Raw genomic sequence first — 16,050 nt, 5'->3', positions numbered from 1 at the left:
AGTGAGGGCCGTGGTCAGTGGGCATAGCGGGGGTGGGGTTGGGATTAGGGTTCTTAGAGGTCTTTTCCAACCTGAATAACCCTGTGATTCTATGACGAGTCCCAGGCGACCCTGCTGGTGAGGGGTGCACAGGGTGCTGCTGGCAGAGGAGACATCCCTGGAGACGCGCTAAGAAATCCCTTTGTCTTTGACGGGCAAACCTTGGCCACCAAACCCACACCCTCCTGCGTATAAGAAGGGGGCACAGGTACGGGGATCCTCACGTAGGGGTCCCCAGCCCCCCCATAAACCCCACCGGGCTCTGACTCCGCCTACACGTGCGTGTTGGGGGGGGCGGGTTGGCTCAGCTCGCTGCGGGGCCCCGTGCCCCGCTCCCCGCGGCGTGCCGGCCCGCACCGCCCCCAGCGGCAGCCCCACGGCCCGGGGGCGGGGAGGCCGTGCCCATAAGGCGGGCGGGCGGCCCCGGCGGAGCGGCCCCATGGCGGAGGCGGGCGGCCCCACGACGGCGCGGTGCCTGCGGGCTGCACGGCGCCTCCTGCCCGCGGGGGTCCGGCGGGAGAGCGGGGAGCTGGCCCGGCTGGCGGGGCCGGTGGTGAGAGCCGGGGCTGCGGGGCGGGGAGCGGCGCGGGGTGCGGGTTGCGGGAGGGCCTTCCCCGGAGCTTTCTGCCGAGCTTTCCGCGGAGCCGGCGCTGCCCTGATGCGCTTGGTGCCGCCTGCACCTGCCTGCTAACACGGACGGGGCTCGGCTGGAGTCAAAGCGCTGTCGCTCATCCCTTAGCTGTCACCCAGCGCGTGTTTGTTGGCGCGGGAGCTTCCTTTCCAGCCGTCTCACTCCCACGGCGCTGCGTTGGGAGCCGGGGCCTTGCTGGTGGCTTCGGCTGCAAATCCATCCCACACGAAGCATCGCGTCCCGAGCCCTCCGCCCCGCTTGGCGGACGAGGACCAAGCGGAGCAGCTCTCGGCGATGCCCTCGCTGACTCTCACGTGGCCCCAATGCGATGGCCCAGCTAAGGAAGTCACAGCGGTTTCTGTTCCTGTAGCGGTGCCCATCAGCCCCATCCCCTCAATGCTTCCAACCCCCCCCTCCCCCCCACCCGGCTCGGTGGGCACAGAGAACCTCAAAACCAAACCTACCGCCGTCTGCCAGGTGCGGCTCTCATTAGTTCACGTGCATTTTGTCTCCAGCCCTGCGCTGGAGCAGTCACAGAGTACAGACCTCTCCTGTGGGGATTACTCACAGCTGCTTGAACGTGCTGAGGCCTGAGAGCATGCAGCATCCTCAGGCAGCAGCAGGAGGGTTGGTTCTTCCTCAGACCTCACAGGAGCCGGTGCTCCAGCGGCTCTGGAGCCTGCAAGGAAGAAAGGAGCATGGGCAGCCCCTGGGCATGGCCCCCCAGCCGTACCCAGCTGCCACAGGGTCTCTTGCTCTTACCATCCTCTTCCAGCAGTGCCACACTGCAGGAGGGCTGTCCTCTTGCCAAGGGAAGGTGAGGTCCTGAGCTCACTGTGACAGTGTCACCAAACCTTGCTGGAGAGGAAGGTGCAGGCCAGACTTGGAAGGGAGGACGCTGTGTTTTGGGGAGCTGAGCTTTCCCCAGATGCATGGAAGTGCAGAAAAGCATTGGGAGTTTTCATTTGCCTTCTCTACTCAGCTTTCATGATGGAAAAGAAGCTTTCCAGGAGAACCATTAAGCCTCAGCTAAACAAAGACATCTGGCAGATTGGCTCTGTAACATCAAAATACCATTGGGGTTTAAGGACGAAGCCACCAGCAGCCTGGGGGAAGCTTGCAGTTGGTTCAAACCCAACTGGTCATGGCCCAGCTGCAGGGGAAGGGCAGTGCTCCTCTGTCCAAATGGTGCTCACTTCTCATCTCCGCTTCCCACTCTAGTTTGTAGCTCAGATGCTGGGGTTCCTCATCAGCGTGGTCAGCTCCATATTCTGCGGCCATCTGGGGAAAGCCGAGCTCGACGCTGTGACGCTGGCCGTGTCTGTACGTATTGCTCTGCTTCTCCTCTGATTGGAAACGTGACAATTGTGAGACATCAAAAAAGGGGAATAGAAAAGGGGAAAAAAAAAAAAAAGCCCTGTAGGAATGCTTATCCGAGGACTCTCTGCACGCAGCCTGATGCAACGCAAGCATTGCATCCACCAAATTGTTCCTTCCTTTGCCCTGAGCAGGGGCAGGAGCTGCGAGCTGAACAGCAGTGACTGTGTCAGTGCAAGGCCAGCAGCTGGGCAGCGAGGCCTAGGTGTGTGTGTGTGGTGGGGAGCAGTGCTGTTTGCAGTCCTTTAGCTATTCATCCCCTGCTAGGCGTTCCTTTTCGCATCGTAACAGGGAACAGATTATTTAGGTAATACGAACGTGTTATTCTGAAAAGCAGAGGAAGTCTGGAAACTTCCCAAAAAACTCACAGCAGAACGGTCTCCCTGTCCAGCTGGGAGGGACACAGTGCTTTGGGCCACGTTCCCTGTGATTCTCACTTACAACCCAAGTCACTCGTGTCTCCTCCAGGTCATCAATGTGACAGGCATCTCTGTCGGTTCTGGTCTGGCCTCGGCATGCGACACGCTGATGTCCCAGGTTGGTGGCAGCTCCCCATTTCTTGTCACTGGTGGGGTTGGGTGGGCAGTGCCTCACCTCCTACGCAGTGTGGTTTTTGGGGCACAAAAGGTGGGAGGATGGGTAGCAGAGGGAAGTACAATCCACCTGAGAGCCAGCTAAACCCAACCGGCCTGGTGGTGGCCACTGCTGGGAGCAAGAAGGGGAAGTACATTGCCACCCCAGTCTTGAGCATTTGCCCAGACCCTTTGGTTCCCCATAGCTCTTACTTTGGTCCTGTGTCCTCATGTAGACATATGGCAGCAAAAACCTGAAGCAAGTGGGCACCATCCTGCAGCGAGGGATCCTCATCCTGCTGCTGTTTTGCTTCCCTTGCTGGGCGATCTTCATCAACACCGAGCAGATCCTCCTGCTCCTCCGGCAGGACCCTGAGGTCTCCAGGTCAGAGTGAGATTGAGTATGCTCCCTCTCCGGTCAGCAGCACATCAGGTCTCAGCCCTCCAGGCCCTGAAGCCCCTTGGTCAGACTGGGGGTGAACTTCAGGACCTTGCTTGTTAGCAGAGCCAACAGAAACCAATATTAACAGGTGAAAGAGCCCCTGAACCTTCCCTGGGCCAGCATGTCTAGGAGTTGAGGCTTCTGTGTCCTGCACTGAGTGCCCATCACCTTGCTAGCAGTGGCTGGTTTATCTCCTCCAGCCCATCTGCACTGGGCATTTGACTGTGGCTGGGTTACCGCATGGTGCTGAAATCAAAGCTCTGTGGAGCTCAAATACAACTCTGCTTGGTTTGGCTCTTGCTTTCCTGTCTCATTAACTGGGTAAACATCTCTTTTTCCAGGTTAACACAGGTCTACGTGATGATCTTTATTCCAGCTCTTCCTGTAAGTTGCTGCTAAAGCTCTTAGAAGCTGTGTGTCCCTCAGTAACAAATGGGGAAGGAGGAGGGGTCCTTGCACTGTGGATCACGAGGCAGCATGATTTTGAGTTTTACAAAGTGCCTCTTTATCTTAAGCCTTCAGGGGTGTGCACTGGCCAGCAGCTGCTGGACCAGCAAACATGCATTGCTTTGTATTAGTGTGCAGAGGCTTTTACTGCAGGCCACGTCTCTGCACAACAAGTAACAAGCTCTGGACATTGGAACTGCGGGCTGCAGAGCTCGCTCAGCTCTGTGATAAAGGCTGCAGCTCACACGCATGCAGCCACTGGAGTCTCAGCTGTTATCTGTCTCTCTGGAGAAGCTCCCCTAAGTGGAAGCTGTACTCCAAGGTTAAAATCAAGCATAGGCACGGGACTGTGGGCAGCGTGCTGTGTTGCGGTGCCCTGACACAGCCGTGCAAGAGCTGTGGGAAGTACTTAGCTCTAGGTGTTAAATTGTAGCTGGCCACTGAACCTTAGTACAGCAGTGCTGACAAATGAATTCTGACTCTTGCAGGCGGCGTTTCTGTACCAGCTGCAGACAAGATATTTACTAAGTCAGGTATTGTGTAACCGGGCTCCGGGCCAGTTCCTAGGAACATGGATAAGGTTGGAGATCTAAGTTCATCCTGTCCTGAGGAGAGCTGGGCTGAGGAATGCGTGATCCACAGCCTCCAGCTGGCTTTGAAGGACTGGAGGAGTTTGTGGGAATCACCCTTGGGTTGCTCCATTCTCCCACTGCTACCTCTCAGCTCTGCACTGAGCTGAATGTACCTGCTGTTGAGCCCTGCATGCTGTCTTCTGCATGTCTAATGCAATCTGATCTTACCTGAAACAGGAGCCACCTGCTTGTCTTTCTCTTCAGACACTGCTGAAGGTCTTCCCAGTATTTGCTGGATGGGAGCTTGGGAGCTTGGGCAGCCCTGGAGAAGCAAACTCTAAAGTCTGTCCTTGTCTTCCAGGCCATCATTTTGCCTCAGATAGTGACGGGAATTGCAGCCAACATCCTCAACGTGGCCATGAACGCCTTCTTCCTATATGCACTGAAGCTGGGCATGGTGTAAGTGTGAGCAGAGGTGGTGACAGCCTCTCCCTGGGTGCAGGGGTTTGCTGGGGGCGGTGGGGGTTTATCTTGGGTGCTATGTTCACCACCCTCTGTCCCCAGCCAGTCAGCTTGGAAAGATCAAGCCAGGGGCGGGGGGGTCTGCTCCACATCTGCAGCAAGACATAGGTGCTTGCCACTAGGTCTGCTGGAGCTGAAAAGTGGGTGAGGGTGTTGTTTGTCATCTGCTTGTTTCTCTCCCCAGGGGCTCAGCCTGGGCCAACACTGCTTCGCAGTACACTCAGGCCATCCTTCTCTTCCTTTTTGTGTGGTGGAAGAAGATCCACGTGGAGACATGGGGAGGTACTCTTCAGAGCTTAACCCTTCAATAGACCAGTGCCTGGCCCTGGGGATTTGGCACTGTCACCAGCACCTGGGGTGTAGGACTGATAAAAGGATTACCATCTCCTCACTGTGGGAGAGGCTGTAACCATGACCTCAGGTCCCTTACTGTGGCCCCAAGCCCATTCCTGATCACCTCACCTGAAGGATGCTCTGTGGTACAGCAGCTGTAGGCTGGTGTCTTGGGAACTGTGGCAGGGATGCTGTCCTTAGAGTGTCCACATAAGTGTGTGGCTCCCGTTCAGCAAGGAGAAGGAGAACACACTCACGCTGCTTCACCCCTACACTACAGGTTGGACCAGAGACTGCCTCCTGGACTGGGGCTCCTATATCCAGCTGGCACTGCCCAGCATGCTCATGATGTGCATTGAGTGGTGGACCTTTGAGATTGGGAGCTTCTTGGCAGGTGAGTCCAAATTCTCTTATTCTCTTTCTGTGGTCCAGCAGGGCATCTTCCAGCCATGCCTGCTCTGTGGCTGTCTCTCTAGCGAGTCCCTGAGCATCCCCTGCCAGCAGCCTCCTCTGCAGGGCTGGCTCTGCAGTTTGCTGCACGTGTTAGATGGGAACCCTGTAGTCACTGCCTCCTTGTTGGCAAAGGAAAAGTTCTAATTCTGACCCTATAAACCAAGTGGTGAATCTTTTCCAGGGCTGCTCAGTGTGGTGGAACTGGGTGCTCAATCTATCATCTATGAGCTCTCCTCTGCAGCATACATGGTAAGGACTGGATGTGTTAAACAGGGATCAGCTCCAAATTCCCTGCTGGGGAAGAAGAAAATTGCTGCAGGCTGTTGCCACTCACCTCTGTTTTATCTTCTGCTACTCAGGTGCCGCTGGGCTTCAGTGTGGCCGCGAGCGTCAGAGTGGGCAATGCCTTGGGATCAGGGGATGTAGTGCAAGCCAAGACGTCCTGCATCACTGCTCTGCTGTGCGCAGGTCAGCCCAGGCCCCTGCAGAGGGGGATAAAAGACAATTATTAGCAACAGGTTCAGTTCACTCTCCCAGGGCTGGTGGCCATCCCCAGAAAACCAAGCCCTCTTGTTCAGATACTCTGTTTGGACGGGGTGAGACCCTGGCTCTTCTGTGCTGTTAGGAACCTAGTGCAAAGGCTTTGATGGTTAAAACGCAGCTGAGCATTCTGTCTTCCACCTCCGGATGGTGGATAGAGTAAAGTAAGGAAAGCAGCCCTGTCCTCTTCAGCAGTAAAAGCTGGAGGTCTGCTAAGCCCCACCTCCATCACACAAAGCCCCTGAGGTCTGGGCCTGGTCAGGAGCGGTGCCTGCAGCCTTTGAGGCAAGTTGTTCGATTATTTCTTTGTCTTTCAGAAGTTTTTGCTGTGGTGGTTGCGACGTTACTGGGAACCCTAAAAGACGTGGTGGGCTACATCTTCACCAGCGACAAGTGGGTTGGCAGCTTGCTTTCGAGTTTTATTACCTTTTTTGGGTGACACGATCTGCCCAGGAGCAGCTCAGAGGCTGGGATCAGGCTTTGCAGCTGGCCCAGTTGTGTCAGAACCAGAGTGCCTTGAGGCCACGCTGTGCTGCTTTCCCTGATCAGTACATACATCTTTCTAACAGGGAGATTGTTGTGTTGGTGTCCAAAGTGATGATCATCTTTGCTCCGTTCCACTTGTTTGATGCAGCAGCAGTGAGTATCCCAGCATGGGGAGCAATTCCTCTCTGCAAGCAGGAGTACAGTGGAGAGCGCAAAGCGGCCTTTAGCTCTTTCCTGATCCATTAAAACGATACAGAGAGGCAAACAGAAAAAAAAAAAACTGTCACAGCAGCAGCTTGCATCACCCCATAGCACCTCCGTGTCCCCTGCGCTCGCGGATGCCTCTTGGCATTGTTGCAGATCAGCTCAGTTCTCCCTCTTCCCTGCCTGCTTTCCCTAGGCGACCTGCGGCGGCGTGCTGCGGGGCACAGGGAAGCAGAAGCTGGGTGCCATCGCCAACGCTGTCGGCTATTACGCCGTCGGGCTGCCCATCGGCATCTCGCTGATGTTTGCAGCCAAGATGGGGGTGCTGGGTACGTGCATCCTCCATTTGGCGGTGGGGCTCTGGCTGCGTACGGCGTCCTGACCGTACTGGCAGGAGCGGGGTTTCCACCAGCCCTCAGTAAAATTCATCTCCGTTCCCGCAGGTCTGTGGGTGGGGATGATCGTCTGTATCTCTTTGCAATCCCTCTCCTTCTCTGCTTTTGTCATGCGCATGGATTGGAAGAAAGCTGCAGAAGAGGTGAGGCTCGTGCTTCCCTGCAGGAGCTCTTAGTAGGTGCTACGCCAGATTTTGCCCCAGTATAATGGTGAGGCTGTCTGTGGGGAGCTGAAGTGACACGGGATCTGTCCTCTTCTGTAGTGCAGGAGCAGTTTGGTGCTAAGCATGCTTGCTTTGGGAGGGTCAGGGAGGAGGCTCAGGTTTGCTTGGCTGGGCAGCACATCCCTGCTCTGAGAACATCAACTCTTTCGTGTGCTTTTAGGCTCAGGTCCGAGCTGGTATGAAAAAACAGCTGGAAGATGTGAACTCCAACGGCACAGCTGCTAACAAAACATCTGCTGTAGGTACGTAACCTCACCTCACAACAGGGAGGGAGCACAAATCCTCCACCCAGCCCTTCCACTCCTTCACAGCCATGGCAGTGGTGTCTGTCCTTCCATTCCCAATAGCAGGAAAGAGCACGGTGTCTGGTGCTGGTCCCTGTTACCTATGTCAGCACCCTGGCTGCTCCAGGAAGAGCCAGAGCACACCTGCATCTCCCCTGAGCCCTGAGCCTTGGGAGAGGACCCTCAGGACTGGAGGAGGGGTGCAGATGGGGGCTCCCAGCTTTGCAGCTCAGCTTCCCTACAGCACTCACCTCTCTCGCACAGATTACATCTCTGTGGACACAGACACCGTGGAGACCGTGGTGCTGCCTGACAGCATGGTGGGAGGAGGCGAGAGGCACCCGGACCACCAGCTCATCACTCAGGAAGAGCCAGCAGACATCCCTGCTCCTCCTGCTGTGGCGTGGAGGGCCCTGCTCGTCTGCCGGGTGCTGGCTGCTGCTGCTGCCCTTGCTGTGCTGCTGGTGGGCGTGCTGGTCCGGCTCCTGACAGCCCATAGCTAGAGGCAGTGCCAGTGTGCCACCAGGGAACTGTGCAGGAGGGCACGCGGTGATGCTCCAGGAGGAATGGTGCGGGAAGTAATTCCCCCTCAGCTCCTTACAGAGCTCACTTTGCTCCGTTTCTAGTTATAATATCTCATCCCACACACATAGTTCTTAAATGGGTTGAGCTTGAGATCTGGTCCCTTCTCCAGCACTGCCTCGGGGATGTCACTTTAGGAGGCTGGAACCTACCTTTGGGGTGCCCAGGGATGGAGACAGGGACCTCGTGCTGCCGTCCTGCTTGCTCCTTGCTGGGAGCATTTGTCCAAATCATTTGCTGATGGCAGAGGCCCAGGCTGCCTGCTCAGTGTGATCCCTTGCACATCAGCACCTCAGGGTGTCAGAGCCCACTGGCTGTTGCTGCAGCAGTGCTGTGTGAGCCCCATTGTGTTGGAAAAGGGCTGACTCCCCTGCTAGGGCACCGGGCGCCGGCCCTGCTCTCCCCAGTGCGTGACAGGCACAGGGCCTAGAGCAACTCTTCTTTGCACTTTTGTAAGGTGGGATTTTGATACAATAAAGTTTTCTGAGTAAACGTTGTGCTGTTAACAGGGTGAGAACCTGACCCCGGTCACTGGCACGACTGAGCTGGTTGAGGGGAGGCGTGTGCTGGTTTGCACGGATGACAAGTTCTCACGAGAATAACCTTAAACACGGCCTCCACCTCCTGGCCCTGGGGTTGGAGGCTGCAGGAGCAACCAGGGACTTGTGCACCCTCAGCTGTTCCTCTGCTGCTGCTGGTTCTCAGCGGGGAGGTTGGTGTGATTCCCATCCACGGTGCTGCCAAGGGAATGCCACGTGTGCTTACAGCACTGCCTGCCCCCTGTGCAAGCCCTCGCTCCTACCTGCAGTGGTGTGGCAGCAGCGATGCTGCAGGCTCCGTGCAGCTGGTGCTCGGCCCTCAGAGGCAGACGCCGCCTCCAGCGGTGCACGGCATCTCCTGGCATGTGGCGCTGGCTGCGATGGGTCACACAGGAGCTCAAAACAAGCATTAACCACAGCCTCAGTGGGCTGTCCCCAGGTGTGGGAGGATGCGACAGGCCGTGCCCTGCTTGCAGTCACTGTTGTTTTGACACCGCAGCCCGGGAGAGCGGGTCAGGCATGGAGCCACCGTCCGCTCCGAGCAGAAAAGGGGCTGCTTCCAGGGCAGCAGCTCCCGGCCGCTGCCAGCACCCAGCGCTGGGCCGAGGCCGGACGCTATATTTGGCCTGGCAGAGCGGTGCCGCTGAAACCCGACGCGGCCGCACCGTGCGGGGCCGACAGCTGGAGCCAGTGGGGCCGGCTTGTCTTGGCCAATGCTGCGCCGGGATGAGAACGGCCCAGAACACTCACAGCCAGCCGCCGACAGCGGACGGACCCACGGACGCTCCATCGCTGCTGGAAGAGGAGGACGAGCCTCTCGCCCACCAGACGCAGCAGAGCAGGGTATGAGGGCTCACAGGGGCGATCCGGGAAGGCTCAGCTCCTACATCAGTTTGTGCTCCGCGCTGGGACGCAGGATCCGTGCTGCCCCCAGCCCCGCTCCCCGCCCTGCCCATCGCTGCTGGCTGCACGCAGCCAAGCCGGCCGGGCTGAAGTTCACCCCCAGGTTACACATTGCTCGCTCTGTCGGGGCTGTGGCAGCCGGTGGCTTTAACAGAGCGCGGAGAAAGGAGCTGTTCCACTCCCCGGCAGAGCGGCAGCATGAAGCGGCCGAGCGGCCCCGAGGAGAACGGCATCGGCGAGGGGACGGCTGAGGGCTGCAGGAGGAAACGCCGCTGGATGCAGCGCCTGATTCCAGACAGCTTCTGGGAGGACGCGAAGAAGCTGCTGGTGCTGGCGGGGCCGCTGGTAAGGACCAAGGAAGGGGAGCAGCGCAGGGCTACCAAACACGCTGCCCTCCCGTCCCCACCACCCACCGCTGCTCATCTCCATCGCCGAGCTCTGCATCTCCTCTCCCCCGCGCTCAGATCCTGATCCAGCTGCTGATCTTCCTGATACACCTGGTCAGCTCCATCTTCTGCGGCCACCTGGGCAAGGTCGAGCTGGCCTCCGTCACGCTGGCCATCGCGGTGAGCACGCTGCGGGGCTGGGATATGGGGACGGGTGGCTGAGACCTGCAGGCAGAGGGGACAGAGGAGGCTTCAGCCTCCTTTGAACTGTTCTCCTCACTTAAAAGCCTTAAATACTCACTTCTCTCAGTTTGTATCCCCATTTCCAGGTTATAAATGTCTCTGCCATCTCTGTAGGATACGGTCTGTCTTCAGCATGCGATACCTTGATTTCACAGGTGGGTGTCATTGCCACGTGCCCTAGGGCCACCCACCGGGGTTTCAAGCATCACCTGGTGCTGCCAAGCTCCAGCAGCCATCCCATAACCGGGAGCACTGAGCTCCTGAGGAAATACCAAGCCCTTCCCTGGAGCAGAGCTCATGCTGCACTCTTGCCTTCAGACCTACGGCAGCAGGAACCTGCTGCGCGTGGGGGTGATCCTGCAGCGTGCCATCCTCATCCTCCTGCTCTGCTGCTTCCCCTGCTGCGCCGTGCTCATCAACATCGAGCAGCTCCTGCTGCTCATCCGCCAGGACCCTGAAGTCTCCAGGTCGGGTGGTCTCCGGAGAACACTGCTTTGGTAGGGTGCTGGTGGCCATGTCCCTCGCTGACCATGTCTCTTGTGTCCCCCAGGTTAACCCAGCTCTATGTGATGGCGTTCGTCCCTGCTCTCCCAGTAAGTCCTGGCTGCTGGCCACGTGTTTTGCACCTTTCTGTCCCAGCGCTGGCCCCAGCTCACGCACCCATTTGCTTTCCAGGCGGTATTTCTGTATAACCTGGAGTCCAAGTACCTACAGAACCAGGTGAGTCCCACACCCTATGCCCACCCAGGCTCCTCCTGGCTCAGGGCTCCCCTAACCCCACACCCACAAAGCACCATGGAGAGCTCTTCCCTGGAGATCCATCCCTCTACCCACTGGACATCCCATCCAACATCCCCATCTCAAGACTTTACCTCTAATGCCAGAAGTTTCCTCTCCTGTTAAAGCTGTGGGGAGGGGGCTGGCAGGGCCTCCCTGCAGCCATGGCAGCCCCCGTTCACCCCTCGTTGCAGATGATCTTGTGGCCTGTGGTGCTGAGCGGGCTTGTCGGCAATGTTGTCAACGTGATCGCCAACTCCATCTTCCTCTACGTGTTCCACCTGGGAATTGTGTGAGTAATGCCTGCGGGGGGGAAAATGAAACAAAGAAGTCATTTTTGGGGACACCACGCCACCAGTCACGGCCGGTGCTCACAGGGACATCAGGATCCAGCACCTCACACACGGGGAGATGCAAGCACGATGCCAATGACCTTTCTCATTTCCTTTCCAGGGGTTCTGCCTGGGCCAACACCATTGCTCAGTATTCTCAAACCATTTTCTTGTTCCTGTACATTGTAGGCAAGAAGCTCCACGTGAAGACGTGGGGAGGTAAGGCATCTCCCTCCAGTTTCTGCTTTATGCATGTGTTCGTCAATCTTCTACAGCGTCTTTTGAGTGAACGCTGTTAGTGCTGGAGGAGAAACATTAACCCCGGCCTGGGGACGCGGTGCTGCTCCGGTGGCACCCTGGCATGCGGGCGTTGGCGGAGCGCCGCGCGGTAACCATTAATTGGGGAGGAAGGAAGCCTCACGTCGAGGCGGTGGAGGGCTTGGTCCCAAAACCGGATGAGCGCAGGCGTAGGCATGATGTTGTCCTCAGGTGCTCTGGTCCAGGAGGGACGAGCTGAGCGTTGCAGCTCTGCTTGTACGTGCATGCTTCACAGCTAGAGGTCCCACGGAGCTTGTGAGCGTTGTGCTGGGTGCTCCGCTAACAGCTCCCGGAGCAAAGTTTGGCCAGTCTGGCTTCCATCTCCACCATAGAATCACTGAGGTTGGAAAGACCAATAAGATCAAGTCCAACCACCAACCTGAGCCTGTGACTGCTCCAGACCACGTCTCTCAGTGTGACATCTTTTCTTGAACACTTCCAGGGATGGTGACTCCACCACCTCCCTGAGCAGCCTGTGTCAGCGCATCACTGCTCTTTCTGAGAAGAAACTTTTCCTAATATCCAGCCTAATATCCAACCTCCATCCCCTCTCCTCTCCGCAGGCTGGTCCAGTGAGTGTCTGCTGGAGTGGGACAGCTTCACCTCCCTGGCCATCCCCAGCATGCTCATGGCATGCATCGAGTGGTGGACTTACGAAATCGGCAGCTTCTTGATAGGTCAGCAGAGGGAGGGGGGCTAGCAGGGTGCAGTGGGTCACCACGGCCATCACGGGGGCTGAGCACCCATCCCTCCTGCCCCCAGGGCTGCTGAGCGTCGTGGAGCTGTCGGCACAATCTGTCATCTACGAGGTGTCCGTCGTTGCCTTCATGGTAAGGGATGGGGATTTGGGGTCCAGAGCAGAGGGTCCCTAGGGTCAGTCCCAGCTCAGATACAGCCAAAGCTCAGCTCCATTCTCTACATCTCCCCTCTCCGTGCTCAAGTCCCTCCTTGCTCCTGCCTCCCCTTCCCACAGAGGAGATGACCAAATTTAAGCCCATGCTCCATTGCCCTTCCTGCCATTGTCTTTACCCCCTGTGGCTGCAGATCCCCCTGGGGCTTGGCACAGCTGCCAGTGTGCAGGTGGGGAACGCGCTGGGTGCCGGCGACATTGAGGTAGCCAAGAGATCCTCCTCCACCAGCATGCTCTGCACAGGTTGGGACCGGTGCCCCATTCTCTCCCTGCCCCAGGTTCCCCATTGCCATTGGGATGCGCTCATCCCCTTGCTCTGCTTTCCAGGGGCGTTCTGCATTGCTGTAGGGGCCATTTTAGCTGCCACAAAGGACGTGCTGGGATACATCTTTACCAGTGACAAGTGAGTGCCCACAGCTCCTGGCCCTGGATGTTTGATCCCAAAAAGGGACTACTGGCTCTTTGTCCACAGGGAGATCATCGACTTGGTGGCCTGGGTCATGCCCGTCTACGTTGTCTTCCACTTGTTTGAAGCCACGTGTGTAAGTCCCTGGGGATGCTGCTACTTTTGGGAGGGGACTTCGGTGCTGAGAGCATGAAAAGATCCCAACCTGCAGGATGAGGCAAAGAGAAATGAGCATCGGGACACAGTTTGGTGGGCATGGAGGTGATGGTTGACGGTTGGACTGCATGATCTTAGAGGTCTTTTCCAACCTTAATGATTCTATGATGGGAGGCAGGGGAAGCCTTGTCCTTGGGGCTGATTCACAGCCCCAAATTCAGCCCATCCCGATCCCTCTCCCTGCAGTGCGCCTGTGGTGGGGTGCTCCGAGGCACAGGCAAGCAGAAATTCGGTGCCATCCTCAACGCTGTGAGCTACTATGGCGTGGGGCTGCCCCTGGGAGCCGTGCTGCTCTTCGTGGCCAGGATCGGTGTCATAGGTACCAGCCCACCCCAAATCGTCCCAGATGGATGCAGCTCCCCACTGCTGCTCCTGCCCGGCTCTGCAGAGCTGCTGGGGACTGGGAGCACTGGGGCAGACTGGGACAGTCAGTGCACCGCTGAGTGCCCTGAATAACCCTGGGGAAAGCCACCGCTGCAGCTCCGCTGGGCAGCCCCACCCCCACATCCCCGGTGATGTCCCCATCCTTGGCTCGCTGTCCCTTCTCGGTTGGGTCTGCCTGGTGACGGTGCCCAGCTGACACCAGCATGCCCTCGGCAGGGCTGTGGCTCAGCATGCTCGTCTGTGTCTCCATGCTCTGCACCTGCTTCCTCATCTACATCTGCCGCATGGACTGGAGAAAGGCGGCCGAGGAGGTAACCACGCGCTGCACCCACCCAGCAGGATGGGATGGCAAAACCCAGGGCTCCGTGTCTGGGACCACGGATGCTCCCCCACGTTCTGCTTCCTACCAGCACGCGTCTCAAGATTCCCCTCTGTGCTAACAGCTCTGAGGTTTCCACCAGCTTTGGGCACTGGGGGCATCCTTTAGCTGTGCTGTTTCGGGACGTACAAACCACGCGTAGGCACTGCAGGTGGGGATCCCCCCCCCAGCTGAGCCCCACTGCTCCCCCCAGGCTCAGCGCCGTGCAGGAGTGACCCCACAGCCGCTGGAGGAGCAGCATCAGAGCCCCGAGCCCCACAGCAAGGGGCCATCTCCAATGCCCCACACTCACCTCCCAGCTGCAGCGGTGCGGGGCTGCGTAGGTACGGCCGGGGCTGGCAGCTACGTGCCTACAGTACGCAGGTCTCCTGCAGAGGTTCACGGTGACCCCTTCCCATCTCGTTGCAGCGGGACTGGATGCTCAGAACGGCGTGGTGCTCACGGGCATCACCAGGACGGAGGGTGCCAACTTCCAGGAGGAGCTGCAGGGAGCACCGCCAGGCACCGTGCCCACCCGGGGGCTGATCCTGCGGCGGGGACTGGTGGCGGCCGCGGCCATCGCAGTGCTCGTGCTCGGCGTCGTAATAAAGCTCATGACCAGCAAACACTGACCCGCACCAGGGCTCTGGGGACTTGGCTTCGGGGATGCAGGCCCCTCCTGGCTGATGGATGCACAAAGCACAGACCAGACTGCACCTACACGTCCCATAGAGTTCAGCCTTTGGCAGCATCTCATCGGCTCCTGCTTGGGAACGGGCCCTACAGCTGCTGCGACACCAGAAGCGCCGCTCTGGGCTGCTACACCGAGCACGCAGGCATCCCCTTCCTGCCCACACTGCAGCTCTCACCCACTGACTGGAGCTGAGCGTGGCTCACACCGCTGCTCTGACAATGCCAAATAAAGAATGAACCCAGCCGGGCTCGTCCTTTAGGCGCTGCCCTTGGGACCTTCAGGCAGCTTCCATGGTGAAACAAGGCTTTATTCAGCAAGGGTCAGGCTCCCAGTTCAGTGCTGGGAGGTGAAAGACAAGCAGTGCACCAACAGAACATAGAAATCCCATCACATGTGAGATCGCCCGCTGCTCAGCCAAGGGCTGTCCCATCCATAACACACACTGTTGGGCTCATTGCTGATATGAGGCAGCTTTATGTAGGGATCACATGAGATGTGTCTCGTAGCCAGGCTCAGCCATGAGTGACCTTCCTCCAGCACAATTCCCCCATGCCCAGTAGCTGTTCCAATGGCTCCTAGCCACAGAGTGGGGCAGGGACCGCTCCCTTCCACCCGCACTGCTGAGGCACAGCTGATGGTTTCAAGCTGCATCAGCTCAGCAGCAGGCTGTTACCTGCGGTTCCTTTGCTTTTACCGGGTCAGCTGGAAGAGAAGAAATTGCAGCAAAGTTCAGCAATAGGAACGCGGGATGAAAACGATGGGTTACGGCTCCGATGCGCTGCTGGGTGCAGGGACCCTTTCCCACAGGGCCACCACCTGCAGAGGGACAGGCAGGCTGAGTGCCCCCACGGGGAGCAGAGCCTCACGAGGCAACAGGGAGGAGGTGGGGGCCAGGTGGGGCTCAGGGAACACCAGCTGCCACTGCTCACCTTTATCAGCAGCACTGCCACAGCGCCTGGGGCTGGTGCATGCCTCGTCCCGCAGCGTCAGGAGGTTCTTCTTCACCAGCCAAGGAGCTGCCCACGACGGCAGCTTCTCCATGGTCAAGCCCAGCTCCCCCTGCACCCCCATGATCTCGTGGCTGTACGCGCTGTGACCGCACTGCAATGACACAGAGCTGGGGGAGGGCAGCAGAACCCATCGCACTGCAGCCCTGGGGCACGAGCTGCTGGGAGGTGCAGGCGGTGGTTGCACAGCGCTGGGGACACCCAACACGATGCCACCACTGAGCGACGTCACACACGGAGCAAAGCCAGGACCTGCTCTCCTCTTCCCTCGTGCCCACCCCGGTTTGCCCTTCCCCATCCTCTGCCGCAGCTGCTTAACAGCAATCTGACGCCGATCGATAAAGTGGATGATTCATTAAAAAAAAGAAGAAAGGGAAAAATAAAGTTACCTCAGAGCAGCTGTCTCCCAGCAGCCTCTCCAGGCAGAGCCAGCAGGCACCAGCCCTGCTCCTGCGCAGCCCAAGCGCTCTCCTC

At 58.2% G+C, this 16,050-nt stretch overlaps 2 protein-coding genes and 1 long non-coding RNA gene across 8 annotated transcripts; 2 read left to right on the top strand and 1 right to left on the bottom strand.

Moving 5' to 3' along the window:
- On the top strand, nt 437-8,595 carry SLC47A1 (solute carrier family 47 member 1). The gene is made up of 17 exons (XM_021416163.1): nt 437-592; nt 1,892-1,993; nt 2,516-2,584; nt 2,856-3,004; nt 3,403-3,445; nt 3,997-4,041; nt 4,442-4,539; nt 4,787-4,884; nt 5,216-5,329; nt 5,570-5,637; nt 5,748-5,856; nt 6,246-6,321; nt 6,498-6,567; nt 6,815-6,947; nt 7,062-7,156; nt 7,398-7,479; nt 7,786-8,595. The coding sequence occupies exons 1-17, from the start codon at nt 479-481 to the stop codon at nt 8,022-8,024; spliced, it is 1,704 nt and encodes a 567-aa protein (XP_021271838.1). The 5' UTR covers nt 437-478; the 3' UTR covers nt 8,025-8,595.
- Nucleotides 5,603-14,315, bottom strand: LOC110407609. 6 transcript variants are annotated; one of them, XR_002443955.1, is made up of 6 exons: nt 14,189-14,315; nt 11,705-13,122; nt 11,348-11,584; nt 11,047-11,254; nt 9,959-10,156; nt 5,603-5,870 (listed from the first exon to the last, which is right to left on the bottom strand). It is a non-coding gene; the product is annotated as an uncharacterized LOC110407609 (long non-coding RNA). The 6 variants fall into 6 exon arrangements; XR_002443954.1 differs by having other exon boundaries at nt 11,348-11,938; nt 12,257-13,122; XR_002443950.1 differs by having other exon boundaries at nt 11,348-13,122.
- Nucleotides 8,747-14,648, top strand: LOC110407605 (multidrug and toxin extrusion protein 1-like). Its single transcript, XM_021415446.1, has 18 exons — nt 8,747-9,485; nt 9,735-9,890; nt 10,010-10,111; nt 10,261-10,329; nt 10,493-10,641; nt 10,725-10,767; nt 10,850-10,894; nt 11,146-11,243; nt 11,405-11,502; nt 12,165-12,278; nt 12,364-12,431; nt 12,646-12,754; nt 12,839-12,914; nt 12,984-13,053; nt 13,320-13,452; nt 13,734-13,828; nt 14,090-14,219; nt 14,305-14,648. Exons 1-18 carry the CDS (start codon nt 8,928-8,930, stop codon nt 14,505-14,507), a joined length of 2,316 nt encoding a protein of 771 aa, XP_021271121.1. The 5' UTR covers nt 8,747-8,927; the 3' UTR covers nt 14,508-14,648.

Source organism: Numida meleagris, chromosome 18 (genome assembly GCF_002078875.1).
Source record: "Numida meleagris isolate 19003 breed g44 Domestic line chromosome 18, NumMel1.0, whole genome shotgun sequence".
NCBI classification, from domain to species: domain Eukaryota; kingdom Metazoa; phylum Chordata; class Aves; order Galliformes; family Numididae; genus Numida; species Numida meleagris.
The sequence above is the reverse complement of the archived record's forward strand: the minus strand, read 5'-3'. Positions and strand labels throughout refer to the sequence as shown.